The sequence below is a fragment of the Agelaius phoeniceus genome, chromosome 17, assembly GCF_051311805.1.
Source record: "Agelaius phoeniceus isolate bAgePho1 chromosome 17, bAgePho1.hap1, whole genome shotgun sequence".
In the NCBI taxonomy this organism is placed as follows: Eukaryota; Metazoa; Chordata; class Aves; order Passeriformes; family Icteridae; genus Agelaius; species Agelaius phoeniceus.
In genome coordinates, this window is record NC_135281.1 from 6,872,644 (window position 1) to 6,887,138 (window position 14,495).

General features: G+C 55.6%; 1 protein-coding gene across 1 annotated transcript; it reads right to left on the reverse strand.

Annotated features, from left to right (window-relative positions):
• Nucleotides 1–445: 445 nt before the first annotated feature.
• Nucleotides 446–12,468, reverse strand: EMILIN3 (elastin microfibril interfacer 3). Its single transcript, XM_054644673.2, has 4 exons — nucleotides 12,102–12,468; nucleotides 9,052–9,174; nucleotides 5,894–6,141; nucleotides 446–4,959 (listed from the first exon to the last, which is right to left on the reverse strand). The coding sequence occupies exons 1-4, from the start codon at nucleotides 12,275–12,277 to the stop codon at nucleotides 3,065–3,067; spliced, it is 2,442 nt and encodes an 813-aa protein (XP_054500648.2). The 5' UTR covers nucleotides 12,278–12,468; the 3' UTR covers nucleotides 446–3,064.
• Between the last annotated feature and the right edge of the window lie 2,027 nt (nucleotides 12,469–14,495).

The following is a 14,495-nucleotide window of genomic DNA, read 5'->3' on the forward strand; positions in this document are numbered from 1 at the left end:
ATCAAGACCAGGGTGCTAAGAGCCTCATCCAGCCTGGCCTTGGATGTTCCCAGGGATGGGGCATCCACAGCCTCTGTGCACAGCCTGGGCCTGTGCCTCACCACCCTTAGTAAAATACCAGTTTCCTTAGATACAACCTCCTGCAGCTGAAAGCCATCCCCCTTCTCCTCCCACCACAGACCCTGTTGAACACTCTGTCCCCATCTTTCCTATGGGACCCTTCCAGTCATGTACAGTTGCAGTGAGGCCCCTCCATGGCCTCTCTTCTCCAGGATGAGCAAGCCCAACTCTCTCTTCATGGGAGGTTATAAAGTAAATCAAAGGCAGAAGCACTGCTGGGCTCCTTCCTCCAGTCTGGCACCTACCTTCTCCTTCCCTGACTCCTGTGTGTAAGTAATCTTGTCTGCCACTTCTGGAAGCCACACAAGTCATTTTGATCCTGGAAACCTCAGCAAGAAATACTTTATTTTTTTCCTTTCCAGTACAAACAGTTTTTCAGCTTTTAAAATCTGAACAAATAGACATGGTTTTAAAAACAACAGAACACAGTCAATTAACAGGATCAGTTATCAACTGCCTCAGAAAACTGCCCATACAAGCACAACCCCATGGGCAGCATTTCCTTACTTTGCAAGCAATTTTTAAAAAATGCCCAGTTTTGTACAAAGTTCCTTTCATTTTTTAAACATGAATAGCTGAGAACTGAAATAACAAATTGTCCATAGCTTCAAGTGACTAGTCAGGAATAGTCCAAACATAGCACCATTTTCTGGAAGGTCACACTTCTTCCTTGTCCTGGTTTTGTTATGGCCAGTCCTGCCTCCCTCTTTTCTGGGGAAGCTGTTCCTGTTCGCCCACTCTAACCCAGCCCTGGCTGGGGAACAGGGAGCCTGGCCCTTGGCTTGGTTTTCTCTTTGGTTTTCTCCCTGGTGTGAGGGGATGGAAAAGGGGCTTAGGCAGGATGCTCCCCCTGCAGGGTGAGGGCTCCCCAGGCCATCACAAAGTACTCAGGGTTGCCTTGAGACTCCTTCCTTAGGCTGGAGAAAAAAATAAGTTTTGTTGTCTAAGAGCAGGTTTTGCAGGATGCCCAATGGCAGCAGGAGGGTGTTCCTCAGCTGGAGAAGTGTCTCAGCAGCTGGAGAGTAGCTCCAAATCAGCAAAGGCCAGAGCAGTGAGAGTGAATTCTGGTGCTGTGAGCACCTGGCAGGGGTGGGCAAGTGGTGAGGGGGCCACATGTCCTCTCTATGCTCCCACAGCTCCTCTGGCAGGGGAATGAGCTTTTACTGCCTCAGGGGAACATGGCTACTGGACTCAGGGATCCCTGTGGTCCTCCCTAACCTGGAAGCATGTTTAAGGGAGCTCATCCAGATTTTCTGGGGGAAAAAAGGTGTCCAGATGCATCTGTGCTGGGAGCTGCTGCTGGTTTGTGCTAGGTAGAGCACAGAGCTGCTCCTTCATGCAATCAGGGGGGATCAAGGAGGAAATCATGGTGCAAAGAGCAGGGACAGCCTGGTGAGGTGACAGGCACTGTGTGAGAGCCAAAGGCTGGCTGGTGTGGGAGGGTTCATGAGCTACAGTGCTGAGAGAAAAGTATGTTCCTCTGCTATAAAGTGCCAGAGTCACTTGGATGGAGGCTCTTTGATTTCCTCCTCATCCTAGTAATGAAGTCCCCATTGGCTGATCAGCAGAACCTAGGTGCCCATAGTGGGCTCCTAGGGAGAGGTGGATTCTGTGTGCAACAGCTCTGCAGGACAAGGCTGGAGCTGCTCAGGAACACGGACAACGTTTTCCAGCCTGCCTATTTGTGGGAAACCAGAGTCAAGCTGGGTAAATGATGTGGGTTTTTCATTCTGAGCTGAGGACAGGCCTCCAGAGGTGTTCTCACAGATGCTCTGCCTTGTTCCACATTGGTGTTGGTCCCAGGGCTACTGGCATCCCAGTGGGATCAGAAGAGCATGAGGAGGATGCAGGCGCCTGCTCCTCCCCTGCTGCAATCACACCCTGCAGCAGCTGGAACTCTCCTGCCTGGGATGAGATGATGGAGTTCACAGCTTAAGCAATAAAACAGGAGAGAGCCAAGCTGGAGGACAGGACTGCTCTGTGCCCAGCTTGGTCTCTGCAGATACCTATGGACACAGCTCTCCTCAGGGAAGACACGTGTTTTCCATAACCATCATGTCAGTCCCAGGTGTAACCAGAGAGCCCAGCAGAGTGGGATGGCAAAGCACAGCAGCCCCCAGAACCATGGGGCTCTCTCTAAACACTGCTGCCACAGCTTTTAGCTGCTCAGTGTGGGTCTTTGGAATATGGCAAAGGACATGGGGGCAGCATTAGGAAACTGGAATCAGATGAGCACCATGACACAGGATTGTTCAAAAATATACATGCACATACCATATATATATACATATGCATATGTGTTTTCCTAATGCACACCCTCATCTGCTCCATAAGGCATGTGCATCTGCATGGAGGAGGGAGCATTATAAATGGATTTACCATACACAAGGAGGGCTGCCATCTCAGAGAAGGGAAGCCAGTTCCCGGAGGGACGTGTGAATACGTGTGTTCTTTGAAATCTACAATTCCTGTGGTGAGTTTTGTTCCCTGCAAGGAGCCCTGGCTCTGCTCAGTCTCTGGATTAAGATGCAGGTGGTCTTTAGGTCAGAGAAACTATTCCTCAGCTGATAACTACAGGGTTTTATTCTTCAAGAAATTATAAATCCACAAAAATAAAATGAAAAAAAAAGTTTCTGCCTCCAGCTTACTCTTGAATTGTTCTTCTGGGGTCATCAGCCCCGGAGCCAAAGCAACACCCCAGCCAGGAGGCAGTGACACTGCTGTGCCAGAGTCAGGACAGTTGCTGAGCATGAGGAGGGGAGCACCAGCATGGTGGAGTTAAGAAGAAGTGGGGCCAACAAGATTAGGGGAAAAAAAAAATGTAGCAGCTTTTCATAAAAAAATTATCCCAAGAACTGTTGTCACATTGGAGTGAGTCTGTGTGATATAATTTAATCCTGTCCTTCACAGCAGGAGAAGGAAGACACATGGCATGGCAGTGTGGCTAATGCTGCCTCCTCTCCGCCTTCTCCTCCAAGTGCCCGACCTGCTCCGCCAGCTCAGAGACCTTGGCTTGGCAGTCAAGCAAGTTGTCCTTCAGTCCTGTTATTTCCTGAGAGTGGGCAGCCAGTGTCCCGTTCATGTGGTCCATGTAGTCCCACAGACTGCCCGTGTGTTTCTCCAGTTCCTCCCTGATGCCGTCCAGGCTGCCGGGGATGGCCCCCAGCCTGCCGCAGGCGCTCTCCACCCGCGCCACCCGCTCGTCAAAGCGAGACACCTCCTGCTGCAGGCCGTGGGCCACGTTCTTGCAGGAGCTCAGGTCGCTGACAATCCTGGCTTTGAGCCGCTCCAGGTCTCCCTTGAGGTTCAGGACACGGCGGTTGCTGAAGAAAAGCTGGGAACCTTGGTCGTTGACCTTCTCCTGGATGGAGTGGACCTCATCCTCAATCTTCCGCTCGTGCTCATCTAGTGAGGAGTTGACATGCGTCACTGTGTCTGAGTACTGGGAGACAGAGTCCTTGAGCCCTGTCAGAGACTTGCTCACAGTGTTCAGGTTGATCTTCAGCAAGGTGATCTCCCCTTGCAAAGCCCCCGATGCTTCCTCCTCAATGCGCCGCTGGATCTCCAGGATGGTGGCGTTCAGCTTGCGCAGGAGGTCGTAATTGCTGTCCATGCGGAGCAGCAGGTCCTGGTTCTTGTTCTGGCAGTCCTCGATCTCCGTCCGAAAGGTCTCCACATCTTTGGAGGCAGAGGTGCAGCCCAGGGAGCAGGTGCTCTCCAGGGTGATGAGGCGATTCTGCAATGCCTCCAGTGTCTCATCTGTCCGTTTCCTCATGCTGGCAAGCTCCCCTTCCAGCACAGGCACCACTGCTCCGTCCATGCCCATGGGAGAACTGACATTGTTCAGCTCCCCCACGATGGTCATGAACCTGTCCTCCAGGGTCTGCATTTTGTCTTCAAAGGCTGTCCTCATGCCATCCACCTCTGCCACCACCGTGCCTTTCATGCTGTCCTCTATACCAGAGCAGCAGCTCCCTGTTTCCCTCTCTGTGGCATTGAGCCTGGCTTCCAGGTCCTCGAAGCGCCCTTCAAAGAGGTTCCCTAGGGTGACAGCGGAGATTTCTCCATCCAGGCGTGAGTGCAGGTTTTTCTGGGACTCAGAGATGCTGTGAAGGCCTTTCTCAAGGATGTTCATGCGATCAGTGAGGTAGTCCAGGTTGCTGCAGCAGCCTTCCACCACCGTCAGCCCTTGGATCTGGGTCTCCAGCTGAGAGATCTCTTTCTTGATCTCCAGCTCCTTCCCATCCAGCGTCTGCTGCAGCCGCAGGTTGGCGGCTTTCTCCTCCTCGCACTGCTGCCGCACCTCTTGGATGCGGAAATCACACGTGGTCTGGATCTTGCCCAGCTTCTTCTCGAAGCCATCCAGCAGCTCCCCACGCAGGTTGCTCAGCCTCGTGTCCACGTACTCCTCCAGCAGGTCGATGGAGGTGAGGGGCGAGGGCCGGGCGGATTCCAGCAGGTGCTTGATCTGCCCGTCGTGGTCCAGGACCATGCCCCGCACCTCGTGCAGCAGATCCGCCTTGGTTTTCAGCACGTCGCTCACCTCGGTCACTTTGGTCAGGATGTCCCCTACGGGAGGGTACGTGGCCATGTCAGCTTTGTCTGCCACGCCCACCAGGCCATCGGGAATGATGCCGAAACCCACGGAGGAGTCGGGTGTGCCCGGACTGTTCATCAGGGAGCCGATCATCTTGGTGGTGTCCTCCTGGATGGCCAAGCGCAGGCGGTCCCCCAGCCCGCTCACCAAGGTGTGCAGGCTGTCGTAGGACTGGGAAAGGCGCCTCACCTCCTCCTCCAGCCGGTCCAGGCGGTCCCCAAAGAGGCCGGGCAGCTTCCTGCCTGCACAGGGAAAAGAAATAGATGTCACAGACATATTTTATGAAATACCCTTTTGCCAGGATCTTTTCTCCTGAGAAGCTGGGAAGCTTCAGCTTCTCCATGTTTTGCTGCTTTGGAATGTGATTTGGAGAATTGTTTACCCAGCATGTGAAATTGTTTTTACTTGATGACCAATGACAGCCACCTGTGTCGAGGCTGTGAGCAGTCCCAAGATTTTATTGTCATTCCTTGCCTTTCCTTTGCTAGCCTTCTGATGAAATTCTTTCTTCTATTCTTTTAGTATAGTTTTAATATATCATTTTCTTTTAATATAATATATATAATAAAATAATAAATCAGGCTTATGAAACATGGAGTCAAGATTCTCATCTCTTCCCTTGTCCTGGGACCCCTGCAAAAACCACCACATTTGGTGAGCCCCGAGTGAGGAACTTGACCACAAACAGAGAGGGCACAGTGAGGGCTGGTGCTCCTTTAACTTCCCTCCCTCAAGTCCTTTCCCATAATAACCTTGTGTCCTGCCCTCTGTTATTGTCATTTCAGCAAAATCTCAGCCCACATCTCTCCTTAAGCTATCAGGAAACCCTCTTTCCTCTTGGGATCCAGCCATCTGTCCCAAGTTCAACAGAGGTGATGATAACAGCCCAGGAGAGCTTCATCTTGAGATGCCCCCTATCAACCGCATAATTCATGGGAAAATGCTCTAAATCAATGAGGAAAGACAATTTTGAATCTGCATGCTTTGAAAGAAACAAGATTTTAAAAGCAAGTGGTCCTCAAAGCAATCCAGTGTCAGGTCTCTGACAGAAAACGTGTCACCCACTGAATTTTTTGCCAGATTCATGCTCTGCACTGGAACAGAGAGAACCTGGAGGTGTGAGTGCATGACAATGGTGTGGTGACCTGGGGACATGAAGCAGGAGCAAGATCTCACCATATTGATTCTTCTTTGGTCCTGGAAACAGGTCAGGGTGGCTTTTGGGATAGGGAGGAAGTCTGGGCATTGGAAACATCTTTTGCCCAGGGGGCATTTTAGGGCTGGGATGCTGGGGCAGAAGTCCAGGCTGGTCTGTAGGGCTGTCATGGCACCCTTCTCCCATGAAGCCTGGGCAGCACCTCCAGGACAGCTCGGTCACTGTCTTGTATCCAATCTTGTACTTGGGCCTGAAGAAGGTGCGGTACCTTGCCAGGAGAGGGGATGGAGAGAGAGAAAAGACAGTTTAGAGAAGCAACCTCAGCACCAAGCAATAGAGCAGGGTCGCAGTCCTGTTGGGTGTGGGAGATCTGGGCACCTGGGGAAGCCTGGCTGAAACCCTTGTGCTGCCCCTGCAGACCATGGCACATCTTCTCCAAGAGCTCTTGCTGCACCACAGCTCACTGCAGCATTACAGTGGGGTTTTTGTCAAGTATTTTTTAACCTGGTGATTTAGAACTGCAGCTCTAAGTCTATTGCTGCAGTCCCTGGCCTGATAAGTGACCACTGTGACAATGTTTGGCAACTCCTGGCCAGCAGAGCACAAGATGAAACGATGGAACTGATTTCAAAAGCCCTGCAAGCTCACATCACTTCCAAGAGAGAAATGGACTGCTTGTAAAAGTGGTTTGCACTTTGAATTGACCTACAGAATTTCCTAGTGGGATAAAAAAAAAAAATCCTCTTCTCAACTGTAATCCTGTCTGGAAGCCCCCATGAGGGTTGAACTACCTTTGGAAAGGTGTTTTCTCTCTGTGTGGAGGGCATCAGTTTGCTGGGAAGCCTAAAGGGGCTTGGGCTGGCCTGGTGATGGTCTCTGGGGTGATGCTGTGACATGCACGGAGGGATGGCTCCTTACCCTGCCTCCTGCCCCAGCTGGGATGCCCTGGGAAGTGTCTCCATCTCAAATTTGGGTACTACAGATTGATCCTCCCACACCCAGCACACAGGGTGCAAGCCCACCTCACAGCTTCCCCCTCTGCTCTCACTCTGGATGGGGTCCCCCCAGCCATGGGGGAGGATTCAGCTGCTCCCCACTCCCCTGTGGGGCAGCAGTGATGGAACAGGGCCCTGCTGGCCCCTGTGTTCCCCACCAGCTGAGCTGAGCTGTACAGGGCTGAGCACAGCACTTTTCTCACCACCTCCAAACACCAATGCTTTAAGCCTGCCTTTTGGAAATATCCAATCTGAATTTACCAGGGCCTGAAAATCCTGAAGTTTGCTGTTTTGCAACAACACACACCATCAGCCTCTTGTTCTTCTCCAGCATGTTCAGCAGAAGGCTTTGCAGGAGCAGCACAGCCATCCATGCTGCAGAGGGGCTGCAGAAGGCACTAATCCATCAGTCAGGGCAGACATGGGGCTGAGTCCCTGCCATCCGTGCCCTTGTCTGAATTCAGTGTCCCCAGCCCAGGCTGCAGCCCCTGGCAGTGCTGCTCCCACACAATTCCCAGTGAGATACAGCCCCCTCCATGCACACCACAGGGCAGGGGGACAAACAAACCCAAAGCCTCTGCTCCTTGCATCTCTTCAAAATTTCTCAACATCAATTTCCCAAAGGGACCGGTTCAAAACAAGCTCTTCTTGTTACTCCTTTTCACAGATGCTGCTGAGTTTCAATGATCTTTCCTTCTGCTGTACTGTGTAGAAACCTGCCTGGATGTACCACAGGAGATTGCTGCTCCAGCCACTGTCAGGGGGTGAAGAAAGGAGGAGGGTGGCATCCACAAGGCAGAGCACCTTCTCTGGGTCATCCCAGCACCTTCTCTGGGTCATCCCAGCACCTTCTCTGGGTCATCCCAGCCTCTGCAGAAGAGCTCAAAGCCTTGGGCACCTCCAAATTTTCTACCCCTGCTCCAAACAGCAGCAAGGGGAAGTATTTGCAGCCAGCTGCACAAACATTCACTGATGGCCCCAGCACGTGGAAAATCCATGTTTCCCTTTTGTCCATGGATGCAGCATCTGAAGCTCTGCAGGAAATTCAGTTGTGGGTCCAGCTGCCCCCAGAAAACACCCTGGGTTTCACCTTGGTTTTGTTTGAAGAAGAAAAACAGAGGGCATCATGGAGATGGGAGAGGCTTCGGAGATCTCCTCCATGGGTACCAGCAGTTGCAGGATGTCCTGAAGTCCCCAAATGCTGCTAAAACCCTTGTGATGGGAAGAACAAGTGAGTGGGTGGGTCCAGCTGCCCATCTCTGCCAGGAGAGGTTCTGAGCAGAGCCCGTGGCACCACTGGGCCGTGGAGAGCCCCAGCCAGCTGCCTCAGGATGGGTACAAGGCTCTGACAAAAACTTCTCTCATTCCAGTTTTCCTCTGTGCTCGGCTCTGCTCCACTCCTCCAGCCTGGGAAGGATGCAGGAGAGCTTTTCCACATGGAGCAGCATCCCTGGAGGGTGGTGAAGCACAAAGCCCCTGCACCACCAGCAGCCCCAGCCGTGGCACAGTAAAGTGTTTCCCTCCATCACTGACCAGGTGGCAGAGTTTTGCAGGTATTTTCCTGGAGCAGGAAGCACTGAGCCATCCCCAGCCACAGGCTCCGTTTCCTCATCCTCTCAGCCAGGTTCTCACTGAGCTGCCATCATTCTGCCACATTGCAGGTCTGTGACAAACTGCTCTCCTACACACCTGCACAGGCACCTCCCCACTTCCCATGATTTGCAGATCTATTGCTGATTCATTCAATATTCTGAGTTTGAAGGGACCCTTAAGGATCTCTGTGCCCAGCAACTGCACAGAACACCCCCAAAAATCACACCATGTGCCTGAGAACATTGTCCAAACGCTTCTTCCACTCTGTCAGGCTTGGTACCATGATCAACTTCCCTGGGGAGCCTTTTCCAGTGCTCAGCTGCCATCTGGGTGGAAACCTTTTCCTGATGTCCAATCTAAACCTCCCCTGACAGTTTCTGAGGAGGGACAGAGCTCCCTCTCCCTTCTGGCAGATCCCACCTTGCCTCCTCCCAACACCACTGCCTGCCATGTCCAGGAAAAGCCCTTCAGCCCCTTTCACTGCCCTCTGGAAAGTGGGGGTGCATGATCAGAAAGGTGGCACGGGGTCTCAGGAGACAAATCTCTTTGGGAGGGGAAGGGAGCCACGGTCCAGTGTGCCCCATACTCACAGCACTTTCCCTGGGCACTTGGGTCCCCAGCTGCACTTGTGGTACTCAGCCTTGACGTAGCTCTCGGCCCCGTCCTGCAGCGTGCACGTCACGTTGCGCTGCACCACGTAGGCACAGAAACTCCTGGGGGGACACAGAGAGACACTGCCACCCCTGCCCAGCAGACAGCAGTGCCTGCACTGCCAGGCACTGCCAGAGAGCTCTGGGGGCAGGAGATGGAAGGAGCCCCCCAGCTTGGGCAGCTGCTGGGGAGGGGGATCACAACCGTGCTGAAGGAGCGTGGTTCCTGTCACTGTCACAGCCACGCTGTCACCAGTGCTGGTGGTGTCCCCAGAGCTGGGCTACGCTCAGCACAGCATGGACTGTGTGCTGAGACAGGCTGTGAGGACAACCAGAATCCCAGCAGCAGCAGTTGTAGGAATAGGATCCCAGAAACAGCTCCAGCAGTGCCTGGCAGGGGTGGTCTGTCCTGCTGCAGCTCCTGGAGTGCTGCCAGTGCAGGGGACAGCCCAAAAGCCTTCAGGCCTTGCTGTGGGTGCTGCCACAGACAAGGCACAGGGAGGAGATGCTGCTCTGTAGGGCTGCAGCATCGTGGGTCCCTCCATCAGAGGCAGGGACACAGAGTAGATCTGTGATGGGGGCTGGAAACCCCCTCAGATCTGTGGGACAGTGAGCACAGAGAGCCTCCTCCCTCCTGCCATGCCCCTGAGTGGGTGCCACAGGTACCAGCCAGCTTTCCTGAGCCAAGCAGCACAGCCAGGCACTGAGGGAAGCTGGCTGGGAGGAAGGCAGCGTGTGGGAAGGACACAGGGTGCTGTAGGACAGATGGAGGCCAAGGCTGCTCCAGCTGAAGGCAGGGCTGCCGGCAGGAGCAGATGGGCTTGGTCTGCAGGGGCAGGGCCAGCAGGGATGTGTGGGGAGGCAGGGATTAAGGGCAGGGGGATGTGGCAGACGGCAGAGCAGGAGGAGAGGAGGGCACAGGCCCAGGGTGCAGAGCAGAGCTGAGGCAGGAGGTCAGCAGGATGAGCAGATGGGCCAGCACAGGCTGCAGGTGCAGAGAGGTGCTCAGTGAGGCGGGAGGACGTGGCTGCCCCTGTGCCAGCTGGGGGCTTGCTGTGGGCGGGTAGGGAACACACTTTGTCTTCACCTGTTTGCCATCAGTGCTTGTCCCTCCTTCATTGATCTTTCCCCACTCAGGGCGAGCCAAAGTGCTGCTGCTCTGAGTGTGACATGGAGGGGCTGGGGAGGGCTGTGCACACCCACCCTGTGCATACACACACACACAGACATTCAAACAGGAGACAGCACAGCCCTTCTTACCAAACCCTTCTGCTCCATCCTGACAGTCACAGTCCCTTTCCTGTACCTCCACCTGCCAGAATTGTCTCAACATCATCCAGACCACCTCAGCAAGCCCATGAGAGCTGGGCTGAGGCCCTGCAGCTCGTTTCTGTGCTCAGCCCCAAGGCTGCTCTCCACAGGCCATGTGATGGCCATGCCAGGGAGCTCCAACTGCATCCCAGCCTGTGACCAGGCACCCGAGCTGCAGCAGCCCCAGCTGCCACCCAGTGCCCCCATCCAGAGGCTGCAGGATCTCCAACAGCCCACCCAGGGCAGGAGCTCTCCCTGTGAAGCAGCAAGGTGTGAGCAGGATGTGCTCCCTCCAAGCCTCTCTCTACTCCCTTCCAGCAGGGATCCCCTGATCCCACAGCCCCAGCACATCCCACTTGCTGCCCCCAGGAGCTGCAGCAGCACATCCACCCCAGCCCCTCTCTGATCCCCTGGGATGGGCACACCGCTCCCATTTGTGACTGGCATCTCCAGCCTGCCCAGACCTGAGCAGCTGTGCCCTGGCAAGGGGCTGCCAGGCTCAGAGCATGAGCAGGGCCCTGTGCTGCTCCCTGAGTCATTCATCCGTGCACTGGACCACAGGAGAGGGAAAGCCAGACACTTCTCTCAGCTGGAGGCAAGGGAGTTCATGTGTGTATGTGGAAATTTAGGATCACAGTCTATCCATAAATCCAGGACCTGCTTGCAAACACCACCAGCTGCCTCTAAGTTAGCTAGTAGCCAATGCAGGCAGATCTACTAGCCAGTAATAAACCCTGCCTACTGTGGCTGCTCGGGTTAGCATGGTTCTGGCTCACTCTCCCTCTCAGAACCCCTTCCCTTCTCACACACCTGTGGCAAGCAGTTTTATAGCTCCAGCCTGATGTTTTTAGAGTGAGCAGCTGGAAAATGTTACGGGTTTTTGAAAGTTCTCACTGGCACTGCCAGTATTGTTCATCCCTAGCATTACTTTATTCATTTCAGCTTGTTCTGTAACCCCACATCCTCCCTCTTTCAAAGGAGCCCGGCAGAAACTGTCCTAGCAAACAAGCAGAGAGGGAAGCAACACCCCCCTCTCTGCCCCCAGTGTAACAGCTCTTATGCAACTGAACGGAAAAAGTCTCCAGTTTGTGTAAAACCCACATTCCTCACTCACTGCCTGAGCTTTCCAGGTTTCTTGAAAACGTATTTAAACTCCAGCATGTATGTATTTTACAAGCAATTCCCTCCAAAGCAAGCTGTTTTCACACGTAGGTCTGTGCACTGCCATCCTCCCGTCCCGCACATCACCGATGTCACGCAGAGCAGGTACCTGCACCTTCCCCAAAACCGCACATGGACACCCCATCCCCACCTCCCCAGCCCCGCACCGCACCGCACCGCACGCAGCCCGCTCGCTCCCTCCTGGAAATACAACTCCCGGAGCCTCCTCTGGATGGAGGGGGGCACTGACACATTCAGCGAGCCCTCGCTCAGTGCCTGGCGGATGATACGGAGCAAGGGATGCCGCGGCGGTACCCAGGGACCCCCTCCCAGCCCGGGATGCCCGCAGGCGAGCCCTGAAGGTCGGCACCGGGTTTGGGTCCCCAGGGATGCTGCCCGGGGAGCCCGGAGGCGCGGCGGGTACCCGGTAGGGGATGCCCGAGGGAGCCCCGGCTCGGTGCCGGGCACGGCGGCTCCCGGTGCTCTCCGGACGCGTTCCGCGGCCGGGGGTCGCTTACTTGTGCTTGCCCACGGGCTTGCCGAGCTGCGGGCTGGAGCCGGCCGTGTAGAGGCTGTACCTGCCGCCGAAGGGCAGGGGGGCGGCGGGGGGGTAGAAGGCACCCTTGGCGTCGGCGAGGGCCAGCAGCGTCCCCAGCGAGAGGCAGGCGAGCAGCGCTCCGCGGCGGCGCCGCATGGTCCCGGCCCGGCGGCGGTGGAGCGGGATGGGATGGGACAGGATGGGATGGGGATGGGACAAGGCGGGACGGGACGGGGGGGCCCCGCCGGGACAGCGCTGCGGAGGGGAGCGAGCGCCGCCCGCTGCGCCCTGCCCGGCCCCTGCCTGTCCCTGTCCTTGTCCCCAGCCCCGGCCGGCCCTGCCCGGCGGCACACGCCGCTCCGCCGCCCGCCCGGCCCCTTTTGTAGGGCGGCGGCGGGGGCGGGCCGCGCTCCTCCTCCTCCCGCCCTCCCTCGGCCGCCGACCCCGGCCCCGCGGGCGGGGACGCAAAGCGGAGCCCCCCGACCCCCCCTGTCCCCCCGTGCAGCCCCCCCAGCGGTGCCGCAGCCCCCGGTGAGCGCTGCCCGCCCCGGGGGCTCGCACCCTGCCCCGGCCCCCTCTTGTCCCCTTGTCCCGATGCCCCCTCCCCGCGCGCTGGGAGTTTGCCCCCACGGGCGAGCAGGTGCAGCGGCATCCGGAGCCCTGTGGCTTCTGGCTCCCCCCCAGTCCCCAGCTCTGCCCTGCTTCATCCCGCAGCACGAGCGAGAGAAAGGCTGAAGCGCCCCTAACGCTGCCCCCGAGGATCTCCGTGCTGCTGGAGATTGGCAGCTGTCAATCATATGGCTGGCACCAGCCTGGTGCAGCGAGCATCCCCCAGGGAACCCAGCACCTGCAGGAACGGGGGAGAGGGAAGTGGTGCTATTTTGGAGCCCTCCCCAGATTTTGGCTTTGGATCCAGGCTCCAGCAGAGAGGGAGCCTTTCCCTGCAGACCCCTGGACCTCCCATAGCCAAGCACATTTCATCTTTCATGTGTCTGGAAGGCATGTTTGTGTCTCCCTGCCATCCTGCCCTGCAGAGATCCCTGATATCCTGCACCCCAATGCCCCCACCCACAGGTGAGCCACTGCAGAGAGCACCCTGAGCACCCTGCCCTGCCCTGCCACCCTCCCCAGGCTCCACACCATTAACCACAGCGCTTCAAGACCCTTTGTGTGAGCCACAGCTGTTAGGTAAAGGGGGAAAGAACCCCCACTTGGGGCACTGGGAATTTTGGGGAGGGGGTAACATCCCCAGTGCTACCCAGTAGAGGTCATATAGAAGCCCTGCAGAGGTGAAGCCATGCCAGAGAGCAGGAAATTTTATGATATATGCAGGTAGTTCCACCCTTGAGCATCCCACCAAAACCTCAGCAGAGATTTTTTTATGAGACTCCTATTTTGGCTGGCAGAGAAGCCAGCTTTAAGTGAGGGAAGCAGCATGACAAGGTGTGCCATGCTTCTCCAAAACTCTTGGAGGAAAACAAGAGGTGGCTAAGAAAAGGTGGCTGTGTGAAATTCCAAATGAAGGAGTGAAACCTGCTGCTGGGGGAAGGAGGCATCAAGGCTTGGGCTGAGACAGAGATGATAAGATACTGAGACAAACAGCCTTTTTCAGTTAAAATGAGTCTTTGGCTCGGCCTGAGGTGAGTACAGAAACGTTATCAGGAGAAGAAAAATCCATCAGAAGGCTGAGCTGGGAGAGGCAAGCTGGACAGACCAGGCAGAAAACCAAGAGGAGGAAGGCTGAGCACTGAAGCAGTGCATCCTCTTGGTTCAAGCTGCTGCAGGGTGTTGCTGAGCCTGTCAGGCTGCACCCCAGAGGTGCTGCAGAGCGGTTTGTACGTGGGACATTTGGCAGCACATGAAGCAATCCTCATCCAGCTGGTGCACTGGATTGTTCTGCTCTGCTGGGATGCTGCAGGAGGGACGCTCCACGAGCAATTCTATAAAAACAAACAAAAGCTGACCCAGCCTGCCTGGTTTAATGCTGGATGCCAAAGTGGAGAATGAAGCTTGAGCACGGCCTTAATTTTTTTTCCCTGTGCGCGGGGAGTGTGAGCCAGTTCTAATAACAGCCTGCTGCACGTGTGTGTCTGAGGCCTCCGGAAAAAAACATCTGGTGCTGCAGGGCTCCAGAAAGAGCCCTTGGCCCCAGCCTTGGAGCCTGTGCTGTGCTGGATGGGTACAGCAGGGCTGAGCTAAAAGTGCTCCTTCATTCTCACCAGCTTGGCTGGGAAAGGGAGGGAGGTGGGAGCCACTGCTCTTGGGTGTGTCTGTCTGTCTGTCTGGCACTGCTGTCCAAACTCACCTTTGAAGCACCAGATTTCAGAGTGAGGCAGGATCCTCAGAGACACTGAATCCCATTTTCTTGTTCTAT